General features: G+C 51.2%; 1 protein-coding gene across 1 annotated transcript in view; it reads right to left on the bottom strand.

The window, feature by feature from the left end:
• Positions 1 to 20: 20 nt before the first annotated feature.
• Positions 21 to 23,097, bottom strand: part of DNMT3A (DNA methyltransferase 3 alpha) — a 93,514-nt gene continuing 70,437 nt past the window's right edge. Inside the window, exons 6-22 of the mRNA XM_004377572.3 lie at positions 17,147 to 17,362; positions 16,723 to 16,881; positions 16,185 to 16,292; positions 15,697 to 15,853; positions 15,228 to 15,377; positions 15,074 to 15,118; positions 14,215 to 14,294; positions 13,460 to 13,572; positions 13,068 to 13,251; positions 12,714 to 12,798; positions 10,435 to 10,580; positions 9,386 to 9,476; positions 9,048 to 9,196; positions 7,880 to 7,965; positions 2,735 to 2,804; positions 1,574 to 1,692; positions 21 to 580 (exon numbers count right to left, since the gene is read on the bottom strand). Coding sequence (XP_004377629.1) covers positions 439 to 580; positions 1,574 to 1,692; positions 2,735 to 2,804; positions 7,880 to 7,965; positions 9,048 to 9,196; positions 9,386 to 9,476; positions 10,435 to 10,580; positions 12,714 to 12,798; positions 13,068 to 13,251; positions 13,460 to 13,572; positions 14,215 to 14,294; positions 15,074 to 15,118; positions 15,228 to 15,377; positions 15,697 to 15,853; positions 16,185 to 16,292; positions 16,723 to 16,881; positions 17,147 to 17,362 — 2,100 coding nt within the window. The 3' untranslated portion in view covers positions 21 to 438. The remainder of the gene's footprint in view (positions 581 to 1,573; positions 1,693 to 2,734; positions 2,805 to 7,879; positions 7,966 to 9,047; positions 9,197 to 9,385; positions 9,477 to 10,434; positions 10,581 to 12,713; positions 12,799 to 13,067; positions 13,252 to 13,459; positions 13,573 to 14,214; positions 14,295 to 15,073; positions 15,119 to 15,227; positions 15,378 to 15,696; positions 15,854 to 16,184; positions 16,293 to 16,722; positions 16,882 to 17,146; positions 17,363 to 23,097) is intronic.

Here is a 23,097-nt window from a genome sequence, read left to right on the forward strand (position 1 = left end):
CTTTTTTCCTCTCTCCCATCTTTCCTCTGCAAGGTATTGTTACTATTTTGTTACTGATTTTTGCTGCAATAAACCCTTTTGTTTCAGTCACAGCAAGAAACAAAAACCCAAACAAACAGAAAACCCCTCTGGAAAGAGTAGAAAACAAAAGGTTTGACCAGAAATTAAAGGGGGGAGGGGGAAGGGGCTTGGTTTTGTTTTTAAATAGGACTGAAGTTTAACATTGAAAAATCAGGAGATGATGGCCAACCCTCTTTGCAAGGCAAAGCCCTCCGATAATTTCCGCATCTGTGGTTTTGTTTTAAATTCCTTTTTCTCTTCTGGGTGCTGATACTTCTCTCCATCCTCATGTTCTTGGTGTTTTGTTTTGTGTTTTTCATGTTTGTTTGTTGTTGTTGTTGTTTACTTTGTCACTACCTCAGTTTGCCCTCATGTCCCTTACACACAAGCAAAATACTCCTTCAGCGGAGCGAAGAGGTGGCGAATGACGGGCACGCTCCACGACCGGCCCAGCAGTCTCTGCCTTGCCAAGCGGCTCATGTTGGAGACGTCGGTATAGTGGACAGGGAAGCCAAACACCCTGGGGGAGAAAAGACAGGGCAGAAAAGGCAGGGGTGAGTGCTGGCCGGGCCCAGGACCAGGCTGCTAGGAGGCCGTCTGACCACACACTGTTCTGGTCAGGACCATGTGACCAGGAGCTGACCAAAGCGATGCTGACCCCTGTGTGTGCCCACACACACCCTCCCCTTAAGTCTGCAGAGTCTTCTGTCCTTCATGCTCAATGCAACACTGATCACCAACTCTGTGCCAGGCACTGTGCTAGTCTCTGTGGATTTAAAGGTAAGGATAATCACTGCCTAGAGGACTCGCAGTATTAGCAGAAACAAAGTTAGTATTTGCGAAAAATAGCCCCACCTCCCCGATATGCTCTAGCATTCCACCTATGTGATTTGGGTCCATAATGGACTTTTCAAGTCTGTATGCAAGAAACATACACTCCTAGTATCTTCCCCTACAAGAGAGAAAACTCTACAAGAGGCCGAACGCTTGCCTGACTTCACAAGTTCAAGGACTTCCTGTTTGTACTGGTTGTTTATATAAGTGGTCTCTTTCTCTGGCTAAACCCCAGTTACACCCAGAGAACGAGGAGGTAATCTAGCCTATGAGCCCAGTCTGCACCAAGCCAGGGGGCTGAGGCTGTAAGGTGCCCTAGTCCTACACTGTCTTGGTTTACAAAACCAGCAACATGGGTTGAGAAGATCCTGTAGCTGCAGTATCTCCTCGGAGCTCAACACAGGCTCTCTAGGAAGCCAAAGCATTATGGATTGATTTCTAGACTCCTCTAACTTGGGGGACCAGCCTTAAAGTGCACAGGGAGGGGGGCCTGGCTGGCCAGGATCCTCCCCAGCAGTCGGCCATGTTGGGAAATGCACGGTAACACCCACTGCTCCCATAGCACTTGTGGAAGATACAGATCTAGCCAGGAGAGGCAGAGGACCCTCTGTGAAGGACAGCAGTCAGAACAGAACACACCACACCATACCCATGATGCCCACACACCCGCCTGGGGTACCTTTCCATTTCAGTGCACCATAAGATGTCCTCTTTCTCATTCATGAAGACGGGGAAATGCTGGTCTTTGCCCTGCTTTATGGAGTTTGACCTAGTAGTAATGGTCCTCACTTTGCTGAACTGAAAGGTGAAGAGAGGAAAAGAGGAATGAGCAGCCACTCATTCAAGTTAACAAGCACGGTCGGCACCTGCTGTGTGCACCAGCCCTCACCAGGCACGGGTGAACCCAACACTGGAAAGGCCTGGCCCATCTGGGGGGCTAAGTAAGGGCTCCGGGGGAGCTGGGTTCACTAGTCTTGACTAAACACCACTGCCCTGCTCTTCTTCCTGCTTCAAGGTCACCTGGCAATCCTTAGTTCAATCCAGCTAGCTAAGGACTTGAGAGGTAACAGCTCTACCCACTCTACTTCCTGACTAAGTCTTCCAAAGAACAGGTTCTTTCACAGTTACAGTACCTTGTTTCACAGATGCAGTAACCTGGAGGCAAAAGGATGCCAAGTTACTCAGGGGCTCAAAGACATCCTCTGGGGTACCAGCAGTCCCGGATGCTGGAATCTGCTGACACGGAACCTAATGCCTTGTGCACTTGCTCAGTGAGATTTCTCCAGAAAGAAATAGAGCCTCCAAATCACAGGAGTCTGCTCTGCTTTGAAGGTATTTGCAATAGGTCCCAGCCAGAAAATTAAAAAAAAAAAAAAAAAAAATACCCATAGCAGGTCCAGGGACCTTGGCAAAGACTCCTTAGTGTCTCCCTTCCAGGGGATGGTGAGCAAGTCTGAAGGGCTGAAGACCAGCAATGACTTCTTGCTATGCCCTCCAAGGCTGACTGGTTGTATGATCCTGTACCAAAAAAACTCAAACCCATTGCCATAGAGTCAATTCCGACTCTCAGTGACCCCACAGGATAGAGGAGAACTGCCCCGTAGGGTTTCCAAGGAGTGGCTGGTGGATTCAAACTGCCGACTTTTTTGGTGAGCAGCTGAGCTCTTAACCACTGCGTGCCACCAGGGCTCTGCATGACCCTGTAGCATCTCCTATACTGCATTCCTCACACGAGCTGTGCCCACAGGCCTCGAGGGGCAGGTGAGACGTACTCCAGCTCATCTTGCCCTTCTGCCTTCTCTCTCCCCCCAGCAGGAAGACCCTGGGCCCTGGGGCTAACCTTGGCTATCCTGCCATGCTCCAGACACTCCTGCAGCTCCAGCTTATCGTTCATAGTGGACGCCAACGGCCTAGGAGGCAGAAGAGAGAATGTAACAACAGAAAGCCAGACAACAGCAGACACGCACAGCCACCTGACCCACTTGGGTAAGTAACAGACCCTCCATCACCACCCACACATGTTGCTCTCATGCCATCGAGTCGATTCCAACTCACAGCAACGCTATAACGACAGGGTAGAGCTGACCCACAGAGTTTCCTCGGCTGTAATCTTTGTAGGAGCAGATCACCATGTCTTTTCTCCCACAGAGCAGCTGGTGGGTTTGAACTGCCAACCCTTCAGTTAGCAGTCAAAGGCTTAACCACTGTGCCACCAGGGCTCCTTACACATTCAGTCCCCTTCAGACTCCCCCAAACACATGAAAATACACAGCAGCCCTGATGGACACAAATCCACCCAGCACTAATCCTTAAAGGTAAATGCAAAAGTGGTCCCAAACTGGTCTGTTATACAGTATGTCACCGGTGTTGTCTCGACCCAGTTTTGAAATCATGGATAAAAACTCAATTTCCTTTCATGGGCAGTTTGCTAAGCCCATACCCCAACTACCTCCCTTATCAGGCTTTGACACACTCCTGGGGTACAACACACATACCCACTGCCAGAGGCCCAGATGCCTGACACTCAACAACAGTCTTGGGCCTGCAGAGTTATTCAAATTACCCAATCCCCAGGGAACCCACAAAACCTAGCTAACCGACCCCTCTACTGCTGTCGAGTTGATTCCAACTCATAGGGACCATGTAGGACAGAGTAGAACTGCCCTACAGAGTTTCCAAGGCTGTAACTCTTTACGGAAGCAGACTGCCACATCTTTCTCCTGCGGAGCAGCTGGTGGGTTCTAACCGTTGACCTTTTGGTTAGCAGTTGAGTGCTTAATCACTGCACTGCCATATATGAGCTGCCTCTTAACAGTTCCAGCTTGCTGTTACCCTGTCCCTAGGTGCAACCCCCTGCGTAACCCTGTGTAGTAAACTCCTCTTGTTCAGAGCTATCCGTAATAAAGAGTTCTGCTTTTCATCGGGGAAAAAAAAAAAAAAAAAAAGGCAGTCCTAAACTATAGGTAGCACCTGCCCTGAAAAAGGGGGAGGGGGAGGGGGGGAAGCAATTATTTTTATATCAGTTATTTTAAAACACATTAGTTTTAAAGCTGTACACTGCAAACAAAGCTTCTAGGGTAACAGAAATGTTCTGTATCTTGGTTGTGGTACCACTGAACACTTTAAATGTACAGTTTTAAATTATACCTCAATAAAGTTGATTTTTAAAGTGTGTCAAAATGTAAGTAAAAGAGAAATATAGGCAAAATAATTAAAAAGTTAAATGTTGTGATATTTTAAACTGTTCCTGCTAAAAACTTCTACATACTCAATTTTACAAAAACTCACACTTTTATATAGGAGGTGCTGGCCTACAGGTCCTTATTCCTGAGCACCCATGGTGGTGGTTGATTAGCTCATGCACAGAAGGACCAAGGTCGCACGTGGCCAGCAGACCTCTGCATCACCATTGGCCTGGTCACCAGGCCTGAACGGTCCCGGCCACAAAGAGGAGCCGGCCATCTGGGGTAAAAAGAGTGGGATCCCCTTTCTCTCTCCGTGGACCACTCATGCAAAGGACAGAGATCAGACTATGACGCCTGTCCCTGTCCTTGCGGGATATCCCCTCCACTCTGGATGAAAATGAAGGCTGAAGTAAAGAATAAAAATACAGCAAAAAACTGACTGGGGGTGGAGAAGAGGACAGATCTCCACAAAGTGGGAGACAGGTTCCCAGTGGGCCCAGGGAATGGATGGAATCTGAAAGGCAGGTCAAGGTGAAGGTAAGTACACTGAAGAGGAGCCTGAGCAAAGACCTTGACTGCAGAGCAGAAGCAGGAAGGAATGGAGCAGACCCAAGCCGACGCGCTGCCTACGTACGTTCATGCATGTGTGGGCGTGCTGAAGGAGCATGTGCCTAGAAAAGCAGGAGACGGCCCATTTCCTTAAGCAGAGGAGAGATACAGGTGGGTCGTGACAGAAATCAGTAGTACAGAAAAGGAACCCATGTAGGGAAAGAGGAAATACGCCAGTAGTGAGAATGCTATGAGGTCCTAAACTAGGCCTGGGCCACAAAACTAAACAGTAGGAATTAAAAGATGCTGACTACAAAAACAGAAAAGGGTGTTGTGGAGGAAAATTCACCTGAAATGCTCTTCCCACAGATCTTCACACTCTAAGCCTTCCTTGACCACTTCGTTGTCTCCATGCCCTGGCCCTGCCTTATTTTCCAAGTGCTCACTGCCTCTTCTCCACATGCTCTAAGCTCTGCATCTCCAGCAAGAGTACCAGGCACACAGAAGGCCAACATCTTTCTTGAACAAGACATGGAAGGAACCCACAGTAGGTGATGGAACATCACCAGCCTCTGGGTCCACAGAAGACTCCAGAATGAAACGAGCCCCATAAAACCAAGCACAGCTGAGTGGGCATGGGCTGGCTTCAATCACAAGTCTAGGTGTTGCCATGGAAGCAGAAGAATTGGAAAGGAAGTCAGAAGACTTAAACTCTTCTTTAGTCACCAGAAGACTAAAACATTGTGGCCCTTGAACACGTCACTCTTCCTCAGAGGGAGTACCAGATAACTGAACATCACTTTCTGACATTTAAAAATAATTAAGGCAGCAACAACAACCAAAAAATATATGTGTGGGTATATATGTACGCATATATGTGTATAGGTATGCTTATGTGATTTATATATGTGTGTATATATAAATGTGTGTATATAGATACAGATGTGACTATACGCACATATATTCATATATATAATAAAGCACACAGAGGGCACAGTTACGGATACTTCTTAGACATAACCAAACACCTTGTGCGATTGGTTTTCTGGGCTTGAAGGATTAGGACCATAGTCTTGTGGGACATCTCAGTCAGCTGACATAATATAGTTCATAAAGTTATGCTCTACATCCTAGTTTGTAAGTAGTGTCTGGGATCTTAAAACCTTGTGAGTGGCCAACTATTTGTCTCTACTCACCTGCAGCAAAAAAGAGAAGAAAACCAAAGACTCAAAGAAGAAACTGTCTACAGGACAAACAGTCCACATAATCCATGGCCTCATTTTCCCTGAGAACCGAAGAACTAGGTGGTACACAGATACTACTATTAACCTTTCTAATCAAGGCTACGATAGATGGACCCTAACAGAAAGGGAGAAAATGTAAACCAAAACCTCAAATTCCTTAAAAAAAAAAAAGGAACCAGACTTACTGGACTGGTTGAGACCGGAGGATTCCCTGAAACTACTGTCCTGAGATATTCTTTAAACCTTGAACCCTTAAGGCCACCTTGTAGCTAAATAACAGATGGGCTCACAAAATAATGAATATCACCCATAACTACCGTGCTCCTTTAAAAATACCTATGAGACCAAATGGTCAACAATTACTTTAAAACAAAGATGAGAATGTAAGGGGTCAGGGAAACTAGATCAATGGAAATGGAACAACCAGAATGGAAATAATGAGAATGTTCATGCATTATGAAGAACATAACCAAGGTCACTGAACAATTTGTGTAGAAATTGTTGAATGGGAGCCTCAACTGCCATGTAAATCTTCATGAGAACCATGATAAAATATTAAAAAAAAAAAAAAAAAAAAACAAACTTGGTGAAGGTTCACATAGGGTTCAATGGTCTCAGCATGGGAGCTCCTGGAACCTGTGCCTCCAGGTTCTCCCATGACTCTGTGCACACACACCCTTCTACTGGCTCCCACATGGTACCTCTGCTCCTCCTGGAACCTCAGAGTTTTAGAACTTTAGAGTTGGAAGAAACAGGTGAGAATCATCCCACAGGACAGAGTCTGTCAGGAGACAATGAATGAGCTACTCCATGAAAACACTGGACCACACAAGCCAGCCCACTTTTCTAATTTGTACATACGCTTTGGGGGCTTTTGAGGGGCACTGAGACAGTTTTGAGTCAGCTACCCCACTGACCCATCTTCTTCCCATCAACAAGCCTTCACAAAGGACAATAGCTTTGTCAAATGAGTTTGAGACTACTGAGTTCCCTCCTATAGGGAGATTACATGACTGAGGCCAGATTAAATGATACTTTCAGTTTACAGCTATATCTTGGTTTCAAATCTACAACTCAAAAACATTCTGGAAAATATTTCTTTCATAATGGATACGTAAGAAGCCCTGGTGCCACAATGGTTAAAGTGATCCACTGCTAACCAAAAGGTCAGCGGTTCAAAACCACCAGCGGCTCTGAGGGAGAAAGATGTCGCAGTCTGCTTCCATAGAGATTTACAGTTCTGGAAACCATATGGGGTTGCTATGAGTCAGAATCAACTCTACGACAGTGGATTTGGTTTGTGGAATGGCTATCTAATATCTAGACTGGGTGGATCTCATTCTGCTTCTGAACTGCAGTCTTTCAACCAGAATTCCTTTCTTCACGTAGGCCTTTTTATAAGGTAATTATTACACTGAAGAAATAAAGCTGACAAGTGCTTCCCTTCAGTCAATGGACATTAAAATTCTTATGTGTGTAACCTAAATGAAAAAATCCTTCCAACAAAGGACCTGGAGCCAACAAAGTGTGTGGTTAATAAACTAAGCAGAAACCTCTGACTTACTTGGTGCTGTTTCAAGATGCCCTCTCCTAGAGTATGTGACCAAGATGTGGGCACCACTACCTCTCTCAGCCCTAGCCCTATCCTCTGAGGCTTTATTTCAGAGAACTATAAGGACCAGTTGGAAGAAGACGCTGGACACACTGCCAATGCAGGAAAACTAACTACATAACTCAGCAGCATGCCATTTTTACTTCGTGTAAAGAATGTCCTGTTTTTGTCCACTAATTGTTGCTTTCTCAGGTATGTATACCATGACTCCCTTTATTTCCTAAGGAAAAAGAAACAGAGAAGAAAATGACAGAGCAGCAAGCCATTCCATAGGGGAAGCTGGCCTGAGAGGGCCCATTCAGGGATCCCTCAACTCCTTGGGCCATCCTGCTTCGGTCCCGTTCCACTGCAGCACCAACCCACAGCCACCCCGAGGCCCAGGAGCTCTCACCAACCTGTTCATACCGGGAAGGTTACCCCAGAAGTACCGGGCCCTGTGTGCAGCTGACACTTCTTTGGCATCGATCATCACAGGGTTGGACTATAAGACAAGAGACAGAGTAAAGATGAGAGAAGGAGAAGGCATATTAAACAGTGCCAGGCAACTTTGCTGGCTCAGAGCCTTAGAGCCTCAAAGGCTTCTACTTATCTCACGAGACCACACACTGGATAACCCGAAGGTGCATGGCAAAGCTAGAATTCAACCTGGCCACAGTTCACGTGCACTGACTGGGATACTGTAGACCAGCTGAACTTTTTGGTGATGATAAAAATGTTCTCTATATGCCTTGCTCAATACAGTAGCCCCACTACCCACATGTGGCTAATGAGTATGTGAAATGTAGCCATGGTGACAAGGCACTGGGTTTTTAATTTAAATACTCACAGGTGGCCAATGGCAACCATAATGGACAACTCAGCTCTAGACTACCCAGAAGGTTTGAAAAAGAAAGCTCCAGTGAGTGTCGATGTGTTTACTGAATGCTTAAGAATATGAGCCAAATAGACACCTGCTCGCACTTAAAAGTCAGTAACACCATCATGAAGCATCACTGACCCTAAGACTCTGGAGCATGGGCTTGAGCTCCCAGACTGCTCACCCAAGAATGCCTCTAGCAGCAGAAATCCTGAGTGCACTGGCTCAGTGCTGAGCTGGGACCCACATCATACGAATAAAAACTGAGATAAACCAGGCTGTCATTTCAGGCTTTGTAAAGCATCGGTGATGGTGCAGGGAGTAAGGACGGGGGAGGAGGACTGTTTCTCCTGGCCATTCTTATCAGGGATAACTGGTTCTGGCACCTCCGGGTCCCCCAGTGGAGTATCACACAGAACCCCCAGTCCCAGAAGTCTGCTACCCATCCTATTTAGTAAACCAGGTCCTTCTACCCCTAAGGTCCATACCCACACCTCAGTGAGCATGACCACTGGCTGTTTCCGGGGTGGGCCTCTAACCCTGCTTCCTCCCTTTCTATCTGGGAAGCCCTTTGCTTCCCAAAGGGGCCCCTTGCAAAGCAGAAGTCCCCAGTCCCCAGCTCCACAATGCAGATGAGACAGGGATAAAGCAGCAGTCCAAGGTAGAAGCCATTAGTGAGCTGGCCAAACCAAGGGTGCTGGCTATACCTCGAGAAATCGCGAGATGTCCCTCTTGTCACTAACGCCCATGGCCACCACATTCTCAAAGAGCCAGAAGAAGGGGCGGTCATCTCCCTCCTTGGGCCGCGCATCATGCAGGAGGCGGTAGAACTCAAAGAAGAGCCGGCCAGTGCCCTCTGAGAGGTTGGAAGAGAAAGCCATCAGCTGGGGCTGTCTGCGTAGACAGTGGTGTGGCTCGGGCAAGGGGAGGGTGAGGGAAGATAGGGTCGTTGGGAGTAGCTGTCCCAGGGCAGAAATAACCAAGTAGGAAACCTAAGTGCAGAAGCACCAGCCCAGAAAGTGGAGGGGAAGAAGACAGCACCTACCGTAGAGTCCCTTTCGGGCAGGGTTGACGATGGAGAGGTCATTGCAGGGACTGCCCCCAATCACCAGATCGAATGGGCCCCACTCCTGGATCTGGGAGGATAAAGGTAATGTGATGGGCCTGCTGTCCAGGGACAGAGGCAGAAAGGAAGAAAGAAATTATCTGTGAAAATGTGGCAAAAAAAATCCGTAGTCAGGAAACCTGGCTGCTTTGTACGCTCACTCCGCCCTAACTGTGCAGCCATGGGCAAGTCACCGAGGCTCTCTGGTCTGTCTCCTAAACCGGAAAGGGAAGGGTCAGAACTGGTTATCTCTCTCAGGCCAGGAGCAAATCCAGTGTGCTCAAAGCAGGACCAACAGCCACTCGGTGGGAAGGCGGTCCAGGTGGGATAGCTTAATCTCAAGGCACCTTGTGTTCTGAGTACGTTAGGCAGGTACCTGGGCCATCTGAACACGCTCCAAACGCCCCTTGGGATTCCAGGGGCCTTTTGATTTCAAAGGGAGATAGAGATAACTGAAAGGGCAAAAAGTGACGTCATACTTAGACTAAAACCCTGCCAAAACTCCCAGAAAATAGTCCGTGAAGCAATTTCCCAAAGTTGGAGCACGGGGAAAAGAGGAACACCTCCCTCCAATCCGGAACACTCTTACTGGAACGGGACGAAACTCCCTCCAATCCAGAGCACTCTTACTGGAAGGGGCCGGGAACCTCTCTCCAGTCTGAGCCATTCTACTGGAAGCGGCCGGAAACCTCTGTCCAATCTGAGCCATTCTATTGGAGGGGCCCGGGAACCTCTCTCCAATCCTGAGCCCTCTACTGGAAGGAGCCCTACAAAGAACCCTGAGAGCAGCTGGAGCGCCAAAAGGCTAGCTCTCTGATTCTAATCTGTTATCCTCCAGACAAAAATGGAAGGTCAGGAGGAAAAGAGGGAAAGGGGAAAGGGTGGAATGGAAAATAGTAAATGAGCAAATGAAAAAGGGGCTGGTGCTGTGTCCAGGAGCTCGGTGCCAGAGGAAAGGAGGTGGGATGGGTCCACCGGCACAGACATACATGCTTCTGGGTGACGCTGCGGACGTCGCCGACGTACATGATCTTCCCCTGGTGCCGCACCATGCCCACTGTGATGGAGTCCTCACACACCTCCGACGCAATGTAGCGGTCCACCTGGATGCCCAAGTCCTTCAGCACCAGAAGCCCTACGCCAGCCAGCAGAGAGCGCTGTTACTCGGGGTCAGCTCCCCGGGTACCCTGGTCTCGGCAGGTTAGCCCTTGGGCCAGCTGGACACAAGGGGTCCACTGCAGGCCCCCACCCCATCCTGCCCAGTAGCTGCCTTAAAGACTTTCTGCATCAAATGGGTCTACTAATGATAACACACACAGGCTCTGCCTCGTAACTAGTTTGGCCTACTTCGAAGGCGGTCAAGGCCAGGGAAGACGGACCAGTCAGTACATGTCTTCAGGACCCAAGAAGAAGAGCAGTAGACTTTTTTGGTGGCCGTTGCTATGGTATTTCTACATCTTGCACAGACTGGTTCTTCTCCTCCCCCATATCCCCTCCTGCTGTCGTGCTACCCTGTCCTTCAAGACTCAACATAAATGCCACCTGCTCTAAAGGTTTCCTCAATGCCCCACCCCATCTCCTGGAGTCACATCTCCTTCAGGAACCCCGTAACACTGTGGATCTTTCTCCACCTCATTAAAGCTGCTTGCATTCATAATTGAACCCTTCTCTTGGATTACAATGCTCTTCAAGACAGAGTAGGAGGTCTCATTCATTGCATCTCCTCCTGAGTGAGCCACACTGACTGACTTACCAGGCCCCTCCTTAAGTGCTTGCAAGAAAACAATTAGAACAGACCCTAAGAGCTTCAGAGAAACCAGGGTACACTGGCACCATTTCTACTGCTCCCAACAGACCCCTGACCAAGGAGCTTTCACACTTCTTGGGGGGTGACATGATTTAAGAAGGCTCCAAGCTTCTAGTCTGAGAAACCAAAGTTGTAAATTCACCTAAGTTTCTATCACATGGCAGCCTTGAGCTGAGAAGAGACAAACATTCTGGCCTGGTATGCCAGCCCCATCCTCACCCTTTGGCCCAGGTCCTCGGGCTCAGACTGCCTGTCTCCCTCTGGCAAGATGAAAGCAAGTTTCCATCTCAGAACTGGGGGCTCTACTGAAGGTCAAAGTGTGAGAAAATGGGCCCTCAGGCTGGGACAGCGCAGAGGGGTGGAGACATGTCAGTACAGCCCTTCTGGCAGTGCCAAGAGCCACAAGAAAAAAAAGTGTCTAAGGGTTTTTCCTAAGGAGATAGCGGTTTAAGTATGTAAAGATGCATGTATAAGGATGTTTATCCCAGCATTGCTTATAATAATGAAAAAACATCACACAACCTAATTAAGGGGTTGTTCTTGCTGTGAGTTGTTGTCTAATCAGTTCTAATTCATGGCGACCCCATGTGTGCAGAGTAGAACTGCTCCATAGGGTTTTCAAGGCTGTGACCTTTCAGAAGCAGATCTCCAGGCCTGTCTTCCGAGGTGCCTCTGGGTGGGTTTGAACCGCCAACCTCTGGCTTGTAGTTGAGCGCAAACTATTTGTGCCACTCAGCGAGTTAAAAAAGACAAAGAAAAAAAGAACCATGTCACTTTCACTCAACTGAATCCTATGCAGATTGTACAAATAATGAGTACAATAAATGAAAAGGCAAGTTACAAAATAGAAAGCATTTACTGGAAAATAGTCATAATAAATACATGAAAAGGCAAGTTACAGAACGGTAAGCATTTACTATCCCTTCATTTTATTTATATGTGTATGGTTACACACACACACACACACACACACGCATGCACAGAAAAGTCTAAAAGACACCAAAATATTAACTGTGAGATCATGGATGATTTAAATATTATCCTTAGACTATTTTGTTTATAGTTTGCTTTATGAATACCTGTGACTTATAATCAAAACACAACAGACCTACGTATGTTTTTGTTTTGATCACTGAATCTGTCAGAGGTGATCTCCATGAAGGCTTTGTGGGAATCTTCAATTGAGCTCTAACTAGCGACCCCCTCTGTCCTCTGCCATAGAATCTCCTTCCTAAGGAGAGAGCCCACTGCATGTGCTGGTTTCTCATTTACTTTACTTGTTTTTGGCCACATCACGTGTCCTTTTCCATTTAACACAAGTATCCTCTTTGTGCTATTATTTTAATAGTTATAGTGTTAACTCTTGTTGTCTACCAGGGTTAAACACACACACCCCCGGGCAGAGCTACCACACCCCCGGAGGAGGTTGCCAGGGCCTTTCTGGGCCTACATCACTCTCACCTGTAGCGATTCCATCGAACAGGGATAGCACCCGGATGGGCTTCCTCTTCTCGGCCGGGACAGGTGGATATACCTTCGGAGGGTCCTAAGCAGTGACACAACAGGCCAGGTCAACGCTCAAAGGGGAGTTCTATAGAGGGGAGTTCTACAGCGCTACACCCTGGGCTAACCCCAGCTGCCAAGGCACACCTTCAGGCTTCTAGCCCCACACAACCCTGCATCCCGCTCAGAAGCCTCTTGTTCCTCCTCTCCAGGGCCCCCATGAACAAGTGAAGCTCTCTCGGGTGGAGCCTCAGCCCCAAGTCTGCTCTCTGGCTCTGGTAAGGAGGGCCAAGCCTTGGCCCCAGCACTCACAAATTCCTGGTCGTGGTTGTTCGCAAAGAACATCTGGAGCCGAGAGGGCCAGTCGTCCCGCCGCCGCAGCAGCCCGTAGGTGCCCTTGTGCCCACACATATAGCAGTTCCAGGGGTCTTCCTTAATGGCCGCCTGGGCAGCCCCCGGCCCCACCAAGAGATCCACACACTCCACGCAAAAGCACCTGGAAGGAAACCCAGTGTAGCAGGGAGACTCTCGGCCCCAGTCCAGGGAGGATAAGGTGAGCTCCCCGGAATGAAAGCGCCAGTCTAGAGCAGAGCTGGGGGCCCAGGGCAGAGTGCCCCGAAGCCCAAGAAGGGCAGGGACAGGCATGAGAGTCCTGGTGCTAGCCTGGGGAGGGGGGCGGATGTGGTCCAGGCGGGCAGCCTCACCTGCAGCAGTTGTTGTTCCCACACATGAGCACCTCACGCCCCCCGCAGCAGATGGTGCAGTAGGACTGATAGCCGTCGTCATCGTACTGGTACGCACACTCCAGGAAGCAGTTCTAGAGAGAAGTGGGAGGCTCAGAACATAGGGCAGGGCCTGGACAGAGCCAGGGGAAGGCAAGCTTTGAACCCCAGCCTATGGGGCTCTTGCTGCAGGACCCCAACTCAGCCTTGGGCACATGACCCTACCACCCCGCCCTGCCAGGGTCAGGCTCGAACCACAGATCTGGGATGGGAAATGAGATCTCCTGACCCGCTGCAGTGGGCAGAACCAGAGAGGGGCAGAAGGCAGGCCAGGGAGGGAGCCGCACCCCATTTTGTCCCCTGCTGCAGCCCTTTCCGGGGTTCCAAGGGCACAGCCAGTCATCAGTCAACCAGCCTGTCCTCTTCCACCCACCTCCTTTACACTAGTGACTGTGACTCTGTGAATCCTGCTCCCAGCCCACATCTGGGGACTAGAATGGGCTTTAGAGAGGGAAAGAATGTTTCAAAGAAGAAAAAATAACAGCAAGTCAAAACCTGGAAGACCAAGGCCCCATTTTATCCCAGGACTCTCTACTTCAAGAGTGACCATTCAAGTCATCGTCACACCTACACCAGGTGCCAACCCTCCAGCAAGCCCACCTTCAGAGGCGAGGCAGTGCAGTCAGCCAGGCGCTGAGGGGTGCGCTCGACAACAGCTCTGCTGGGTGAGCCCCTACCTTGCAATTTTGGCACATTCCTCCGATGAAGAGAGGGTGTTCCAGGGTGACGTTGAGGCTCCCACAAGAGATACAAATGTCTGAAAAGCAGAGTGCACGGAGTGGGTATCATGTAGGGACCTCTCAGGGCAAAGCCTGGCTCCAGGAGAGCCACAAAAGGGGCATGCTGAGAAGCAGCTAAAAAAGAAGGCAGAGAGGGGTCAGGGAGGGTACCCCCTGGGGCAGCAGGCACCATGGCCCCCACTCTCAGAGGCTCATTCATTTCTTAGAGCAGCAACGCCAACACTTAGGAAGAGGGACAGAAGCCCGCCAATGAGAGCAGGGCTCTGGCTCTGGGGCTGCTCTGGAGGCATTCCTGGGGCCGTCCTCAAGTCCTGCTCCCTTGCCCCAAATCCTTCCTGGCCCTGAGAAGGCCCTGGGAAAGACACACCACTAGGCCAAGGGAGACCGAACATGGGAAGCTTTATGACCACTGGATAAGAGAAGGTGAAAACAGGTCAGAGGCCAAAAAGGTCATCTTCAGGCAAGTTCGGTCAAATCCAAAAGGGGGCCAACCATCTCTGACTCACTGGGTGTCCCACACCCTAACACCCAGCTGAGGCCAGCGACAGGACAGCAGAAATGTGGCACTAGGAAGACAGGCGTGTGTGTGGAACAGGCTGGAGGTGGAGGGCCATACAGGACAGATGCTGAATGACAACGTCCCTGGAACCCTTATTCCCTATTATTCAAATCTTCCTAAGTACCTATCCTACTCAGAGGCAGGCAGCACGCTAGGAGTTAAGTTCTGCCTGTCTGGGAGCACCAGGTCATTCAAGTCCCACGTGGGTCAATGCCTACCTGTCCTGTGGCAACTCACCCTCGATGTTCCGGCACTTCTGTCGCACCTCGTACACCAGCCGCTCTGCAGAGGGGAGGAAAGCCAGTATCAGGGAGGCCATGAAGGCCACACCCACTCCTGTGAATGAATGCCGGACTCCCCGTGTCGCTCTTTCCAGAGCCAGGCCAACTACCTCTTGTGCGTTCATCAATGATCTCCTTGACCTTGGGCTTCTCGGTTGTGCTCTTTCGGGGCTTTTTGGCTGGTGGGGGTGGTGCGTAGGCAGCTGCCTCAGGTTCAACCCACATGTCTGTGTAAACTTCTTTGTAGGGATTCTTCTCCTCTGTCAGGAAAGCAGGTGACAAGGTCAGGGGTACAGGCTGACAAGGAAGCCTAGCTCCCTCCTCCTCTATTCTACCTATATTGGGGTACATCCTGCTCTCCAACTTGTTCCCAGCTCCCATCTCTCTAGTTCCAGCAAGCCAATGGGGAAAGGAATGTTCTGGGGTCCCGGAGCGGCACTGTCCCCACACTAGCCCCAGGAAGAGGGGTCCCCCCACAGAGGCCAGGCTGCTGTCCCCAAACATGGCTTTCCCAGCCCCGGCATGGCTCTGCTTGGTTGGCAGGGGTCCCAGAAGGCTGGGCCGGGCCTCTGCACTTACCTTCTGGTGGCTCCAGGCCTTTGGGGCCAGAGGGCTGGAAGCCCCCAAGTGCCCACTCAATCATCTGTTTGTTCTGCACCTCCACGGCCTTGGCAGTGTCACTCTCGTCGTTGTCATGGCACGCCGGGAACAGCTTCCCTGCGCGGCTGCTGGCCACCTGAAGGGTAATGTGTTAGGCACAGGGTGTCAGGACAGGCTGGAGGGCAAGCAGTCAGACTCAAGGCTGACCTCTGAGAGAGTAGCAAAGGTGGGCACAGGCGAAAGGTGGGAGAAGGTGCAGGGTGGGGGGACGGGGGGGACTTGGAAGAAGAATGTCCGAGGAGGCAGTGTAGGAAGGGTCAGTGAGGTGGGGAGAAAAGGAGTCACAGCCAAAGGGCCCCTCAGGCAGACCTTCTGCCCAGGCCTAACCTCTGTGCACCAGGTTCCAGGCCACCTAGTGATCCCTGTTATCTAAGCCCCCTCCTCCAAGCTCCTGGGAGGGCACTCACCTGTAGGACTTCGTAGATGGCTTTGCGGTACATGGGCTGCTTGTTGTAGGTGGCCTGGTGGAACGCACTGCAAAAGGAGCTCAGCGGCATCAGCTTCTCAACACACACCTGGAGAAACAACCCAGGCCCCTCGTTTGCTCCTCCTTCCACACTCGTCATGCACCCACCTCATGCCTGGCAATTATTAGGGGTTGGGAGCATTAAGACTTAGTCTGTGCCCTTGAGGGAACCAGATGCATCGATAAATAATTACATGATGCAAACAGGAGTCCAAACTAACTGTGGGGGAGAACCCGAATAGAAGAAGGAAAGGAATTCTGGGGAATGGGTTCCTGGAAGACAAACTCGGCACCCTAGCTCTCCAAGCCATGGGTGCAACCTAACTATTGCTGAGACTTCTCCCATTCATACATACACAGAGTGGGAAGCAGAGCCCACTTCTACCACCCCAATTCCAGACTGTGCCCCAGCCAAAACCACAGGCCCTGGGACCAAGATCTCTTCCACTCCCAGGCAACCGTCAAACCCCACAACTCACCACTGAGAACTTGCCGTCTCCAAACCACATGACCCAGCGGGTGCCTTCGGCTGCTCGGCTCCGGCCCGTCATCCACCAAGACACAATGCGGCCTGGCCACCAGGAGAAGCCCCGCAGTTTTCCCCACACGAGTTCCCCAATGCCAAAGCCCCGGCCATCCTGGAGCCCCAGGGAGCAGAAATCATTACACGGTGGTCAGTAGGCCCTGCTACCCCGCCCCATGGCAACCCCAGCAATGGGCATCTGAGGGTCAGGACAGCCAGAAGGGAGCTCCATCTGAATGGATGAAGACAGAGCAGAACGGAGGAGATGAAGAGGCCTGGGGTCCAGTGTGGAGGGCAGCCAGTGGGAGGTAGAGTGAGGATTTGGCAGTGTAAGGGCCCAGGAGAGAGCTGGACAGGGTACGAAGAAGCCAGCCGCTCACCTCGTACTCCGGTTCATCATCAGCTGCTTTGGTGGCATTCTTGTCCCCCGCATCAGCCCCCACAGGCTCAGGTGTGGTGGCCACAGTGGGGGATGCGGGGTCGGTAGGCTGCTGCACAGCAGGAGGGCTGGCCTCCTCCACCTTCTGAGATTCCCCGGATCCCTGGTTTTCTTCCACAGCATTCATTACTGCAATTACCTTGGCTTTCTTCTCGGCCTGGGGAAACAAGGAACAAGAGTTACCTTGACCTCTCCAGGAATTAGCAAGGCCACCTGATCCTAGGAGGAGGGGATGCTCTTCTCAGTCTGTTTCTGGGAACGATGATGGAAGGTAAAGGGCTGGAGAGCAGAGATCTACCCTCACCAACCCAACTGGCTTGCCCACAGGAAACTACAAGATTTGAAGTTGAGAGGTGAACTCAAATCAGTGGGCTCAATTCTATCCTTCTCTCCTGCCTCTTAGGAAATCTCCCTCCCTGGTCTAATCCTCCTCTACCTCATCAGCATATCAACTGCCCACCCTCTGAGATGGAAAGGTTAATTCTATTCAAACATCAACTGCACACCTCTGTTTATGCACAGAGCCTGACTCCATCCTCTCCTATCTGACTTCCCAATCAAAAATTGGATCCTCTCTTCAACACAGTTTTCCTGGGCAATCAGCTCCTTCGACTCTGGGTCTTGGCTTCCAGACCACAATTCCAGTTTGTAATGTCTACTGATGATGAAACTCACAGCACTGAGTTTAGAGAGCATGTCTCCCTTCCTGTCTGCTCAAACACTATAGAAAGCTCCGTAAGAGCCTGCCTGTTCCTACGTTCAGACACCATTCTAGAGTTCCCAAGGATTACATCCACTGTACACTCTGTTACTTTCTTTTTATGGACACCACTCTACCCCTTCTTCTATGTGTACCTTTTAGACCCATATGTAATTATTTATGAAAGGATCCCTGGTGGCACAACAGTTAACCGTCCGCTAAACTGAAAGGTAGGTGGTTCAACCCCACCCAGCACCTCCTAGGGCGGAAGACCTGGCAATCCACTTCCATAAAGATAACAGCCTAGAAAACTCTATAGGGCAGTTCTACTCTGTCACACAAGGTCACTATAAGTTGAAACAATTTGACAGCACCTAACAACAACATCCTCTCTACCATCCCACCAACAATAATCCAAACCCTATTCTCCCAACAGGACAGACTTTGCCCTTTCACCACATCACACTCCCTTTTCAGGCTCTGGTCTGCGTAACCATCCCTCTCAAAATCTGCTCCAGGATCTGTCACCCTACAAAGAATAAAAGCCTTGATATTTAGCTCTGAGAACCATCCAACCTAATCTCACCCCAGCTACTGAATCTACAACACATAGCCCTCCAATTTTAAGAGTTTCCACCATGCCAGATTAAGAAAAAGAAAATCCCACTTCAATTTGAAGCTTTCCCCAAGAGCATCAAGGAGTGAATACAACCTTATCCTCTAGGTTAAAAAAAAAAAAAAAGAAGAATATTAGAGAATAACTTGGGCCTTTCCTCAACTGCTGCTAAGGTGCTTGGTCCTTCTGAGGAAGCTCAGGCCATGCTGGGGTGAGGCCCTCACTCCCTCTGGAGAGTAGCACTGCCCGGCAGCCACCAGCTCAACACTCTCCAGCACCATGGCCTCCGTTTTTCCAAGCTCACCTGCATCTACAAGGCCCTCAACCTGCAATGAGGTGACAGTTACAGTCATGGAGGGTAAGATCAATGCTCTCATCACAGCAATCTGCATTAACTGTTGAGTCTTTCTGGCCTGGCTTGTCTGCAAAGGCCCTGGCTAGCGTCATCAGGGGGAGCCCCATCAGCAACGTAGGGGCTGGTGGACTTGCCCCCTCAACCACTGCTGCCCCAGCTGAGGAGAAAGTGGAAGCAGAGAAAGAATCTGAGGCGTCTGATGATGACATGGGCTTTGGTCTTTTTGACTGAATTCCTTTTGTAACATGTTCAGTAAAAAACTGAACTGTTAAAGAAAAAGAAAGTAACTTAGAGTATGATACAGAATTCTAAACTAGTCACAGCATCTACATACTTGTCTTAGCCTGGCAGCTAGTTAGAAACAGACCTTCCCACTGCCGTAGAGTCGATTCTGACTCATAGCGACCCTACAGAACACAGTACAACTGCCCCACAGGGTTTCAAAGGCTGTAATATTTACAGAAGCAGACTGCCACATCTTTCTCCTGTGGAGCGGCTGTGGGTTCAAACCACTGACCTTTAACCACTTTAACCACTGAGCCACCAGGGCTCCCTTTAGGAGTAGACTTCAGGGAAGTCTTCTGAGTTTCTTCAACCTAAAATGGTGCTTGAACTAAAGGATTTCTGATAACCTTTTCAGACCTGTTTAGGAATCTGATCTATCAGGGATTCCAAGGACTTTTCCAAAGCTTGTCAATCGGACCCCAGATCCAAGGGTCCCAAATTAATTATTACAATATCCAGGAGCCCCGGTGGCGCAGTGGTTAAACGCTTGGCTGCTAACCGAAAGGTCAGCAGTTCGAACCCACCAGCTGCTCCACAGAGAAAGATGTGGCAGTCTGCTTCCATAAAGATTACAGCCTTGGGAACCCTACCGGGCAGTTCTACTCTGTCCTATAAAGTCGCTATGAGTCAGAAACAACTCAATGGCAATGGGTTTGGTTTTTTATTATTTTATCCAATGAGTATAATGTCTTATGGATTCATTCATTTTATTTTGTCCTATCTTCAACTCTTTGCCTCCTGGTCACAGACCAAAGCTGTTTCTTGTGGTGATTCCTTAAACACTGAGGATGCGAGTTCTAGTTCTTTCTCTGACTGAACAAATTCTAAAATGGGATAATGCATCCTTTGCCCCCAGCCCACAAACAGCTGGGAAAGTGCACCCGGTGGATCCTGGAGGTGGAAGACTGAGAGCAACTGCTCTCCCTTCCCTCTTTCCGCTCTCACCTGGCCAGGACTTTGCCTTCCCTGTCCTACTCTCAATTATCTATCACCTCCTCCCCCACCAGAAGGTGTACCAAAGCATGGACTCAGCCCTAGGGGGATGGGGCTTTCTTCTACTCCAAGCTGCCCCCTCTCCTGGGCTCGCAGCAGCTACCACCCCAGCACCAGTCAGTCCTCTCAAATCAACGCCTCACTGGCTGGCTGCTCCCTTCCGTCCCCCATGCCCCCTCAAACCTCAGGCGTGGGCCACTGGTGCAGACCAGACCAGGGCATTGCCTTGGATGACCCCAAGACCCTCCTCCCAGGGGTGACGAGACCCCTCAGTCAGCACAGGGTATGCAGGTGGCAGAGGGCAGGAAGGGGAGAGCAGCCTTCCAAGGAAGGTCCTGATAGGCCTTCCACAGCAAGTAGCAGCGGGTGGGCGCCAGGCTCCTCTGCAGGCTCCCTAGGTCTAGGAGTCGTGCATCACACAGCCCCCCCCACTCCCCCACAGCCCCTTTGTCTCTTCTCAACCCCTCCACAGCTAGTTCCTGAACATTACTCTTCCCCCACAACTTCCCCCAGCTTGTCAGATGCTGCTGCTGATAGCTGTTAAGCACCCTCAACCCACTAGGTGCAGGAGAACACACACCCAGCATGGTTTGGGCTGATGGAGGAGGAAGGGGAAAGAAGGGGGTGGGGAGCAGCGGGAGGCTGGAGGGAGAGAGACAGTGGCTGGTTGGGGGAGGGGCCTCATTAGAATAGTCTGCCTAGGGCAGTTCGGGGAATGCATCCTTTACACCATCCATTTTCACCCCAACCCTCCTCCCTAGGCAAACAATAGGGGAGAAGGGTTAACTCTATGGCTCTCGCCTTTTGGCTAAAGGCTCCGGCCTCCAGTTTAAGGGGTCATGCAGCCTCGGGGCTTTTACCTTGGACCAACTTCCTAGCCCCTGAGCGAGCATCAGAGACTGGGCAGGAGCAGGGAGAGACCCTCCACCACTGCTCACTGCAGTGGGCTCTAGGAAGCCGCTTCATCTGGAGTTTGCCCAGCCTGGGAAAGACACTGGGAACTGCTACTCTCCCCCGTGACTTGGCCTACCCCCCTCAACTACACTCCTGCTGCCCCATCCAATTCCTTCTGCTCAGACAGCTGTCCCACCTCCACCTCCCTCTGCAACTGGGGCCCGCTTCCCGTTCCAGTTCCAAAGGTCAGGAGTCTGAGCACCACTGCCCCCAGCCCCACGCAGACGCCCCACTGGGGCTTTCAGTTCAGGGCTATCCCAGGCTGGCATCACGCTGCCCCCCAGCACCCACTGATGTGAGGGTCCTGTCAGGGTCCCATTGCTCCCTCCTACCCCTTCTTTCTGGCTGCCTGCCCGGTGGCTCCCAGGAAAACGCAGGAGAGGAAGCTGTCCATCTCAAGAGGCCGCTGGGTTGGCACAGCCCTGAGGACAGCGTGGCCCACCAGCCAGGGATACAGGTCTACAGGGAAATGCCAACAACCCATCTGCCAGCCAGCCCAACAAAAACGCAGCTCCCAAACCAACTTCTGGTCTACCAGCTCCACTCTGCCCAGGGCTGCTGCTCCCCAAGGCTTCATCTACCACTGCCCCAGGCTCACACGCCTGGGTCTCCTCTTCCTGTCCCCTTAAAACGCCAGGTTCCACTTGAGCCCAGCGAGGAGTGGGGCCTCAGGGCTCCTGAGAAGTGACTACGTGGGACAGCACTAACTCAGCATCTCCCAAACTCAGCCCAGGCAGAAACCCCAGCCCCTGCGGCCCAGGGAAGCATACTTGACTCTTTTCAAACCCAGAGGGCTACAGCCAGCCCAGAGAACCTCCCACCAGCCCCTGCCACCTCCCCCGCCCCCAGTCTCCCCAGGGCTCAATCCAGGAACCTACCCATAAGGCCAGGTGCAGCCCCTCTCTGGTCCTGCTCAGGTGTGAGCCCTGGCCCTGAAGCTCTGTAAGTAGCTGCCCGTCTGGGGGGAGGGGAAGGGGGCGATGGGGCTGGGGGCGGAGGGGGCCAGAGAGAGGGGGAGGGGGGAGATGGGGGGGAGGGATTGAACATTTTCTTTGTCTAGAACTCCAGGTCACGTGGGCCCCGCTGGAGTGCCTGGTTGGCTGCGAGAGGGCCGGGGGAGGGGGCCGGCTCTCAGACGCTGGCAGTGGGCCAGCCCCTCTCCTCCGGTCCGAAGGGGCGCGGGCCGGCGCTGGGGCCTGGGGGCGAGGCCGGGCCTCCACCCGTTCCCAGGGCCCCGCCCCTGCCAGGCTGGAGGGAGCGCCCACCCCTCCTCCCGGGAAGGGCGCCTTCCCTCCCCCTCCTCCCCAACTCTGGAAGAGATTAGCGCGGAGCCGGGGGGCGAGGCAGGGAGCCTGCGGGGAGCCGAGGAAGGGGCTGCTCTCTAGCCGCGGAGGTGAACTGGAAACCCGGGAGAACCAGCAGCCCCGGGCAAAAGAAAATGGGCGGATTCCAACGGTCTGGGAGAGCCAGGAGAAAGTTGTTAAAAGTGAGTCTCCAGGAAGCACAACCCAAAAAGAGCTTACAGATGAGAGAAGAGACCAAGGAAGCTGCAGGAAAACTCAATGAGAAATGGACAGAAGGCGCCGGCACAGAAATTGGGAGCGCTCCAGAAGAACTGTTGGAGGAGGGGGCCTCTCCTCTTCACACCACAGGTGGATAGAAAGGGGGGCCTTAAAATGGATGGCTCGAGGAGTTGAGGCTCAGGAAACCTCTTCCTGGCCAGTCTCGGGATCCCCTGGGTCGCTCTGGGTCTTCTTTGCATTTCTCATTTTTCCTGTTTGCAAGGCGGGGGTGGGGGGAGGGGGGCACGTTGCAAATGCAAAAGTACAGCGATTCCCTCATTCCCAGAAACAAATATCTACGGCTCAAGAAAACGACATTACTCTTTTCCAGGAGCCTCCAGGTGCAGCCTCAGCCATTTCTAGCACTTACTCTCCTCTCCAGCGGGGACACACACACACACACACACACACACACACACACACACAC

Source organism: Trichechus manatus, unplaced genomic scaffold, assembly GCF_000243295.1.
Source record: "Trichechus manatus latirostris isolate Lorelei unplaced genomic scaffold, TriManLat1.0 scaffold00052, whole genome shotgun sequence".
In the NCBI taxonomy this organism is placed as follows: domain Eukaryota; kingdom Metazoa; phylum Chordata; class Mammalia; order Sirenia; family Trichechidae; genus Trichechus; species Trichechus manatus.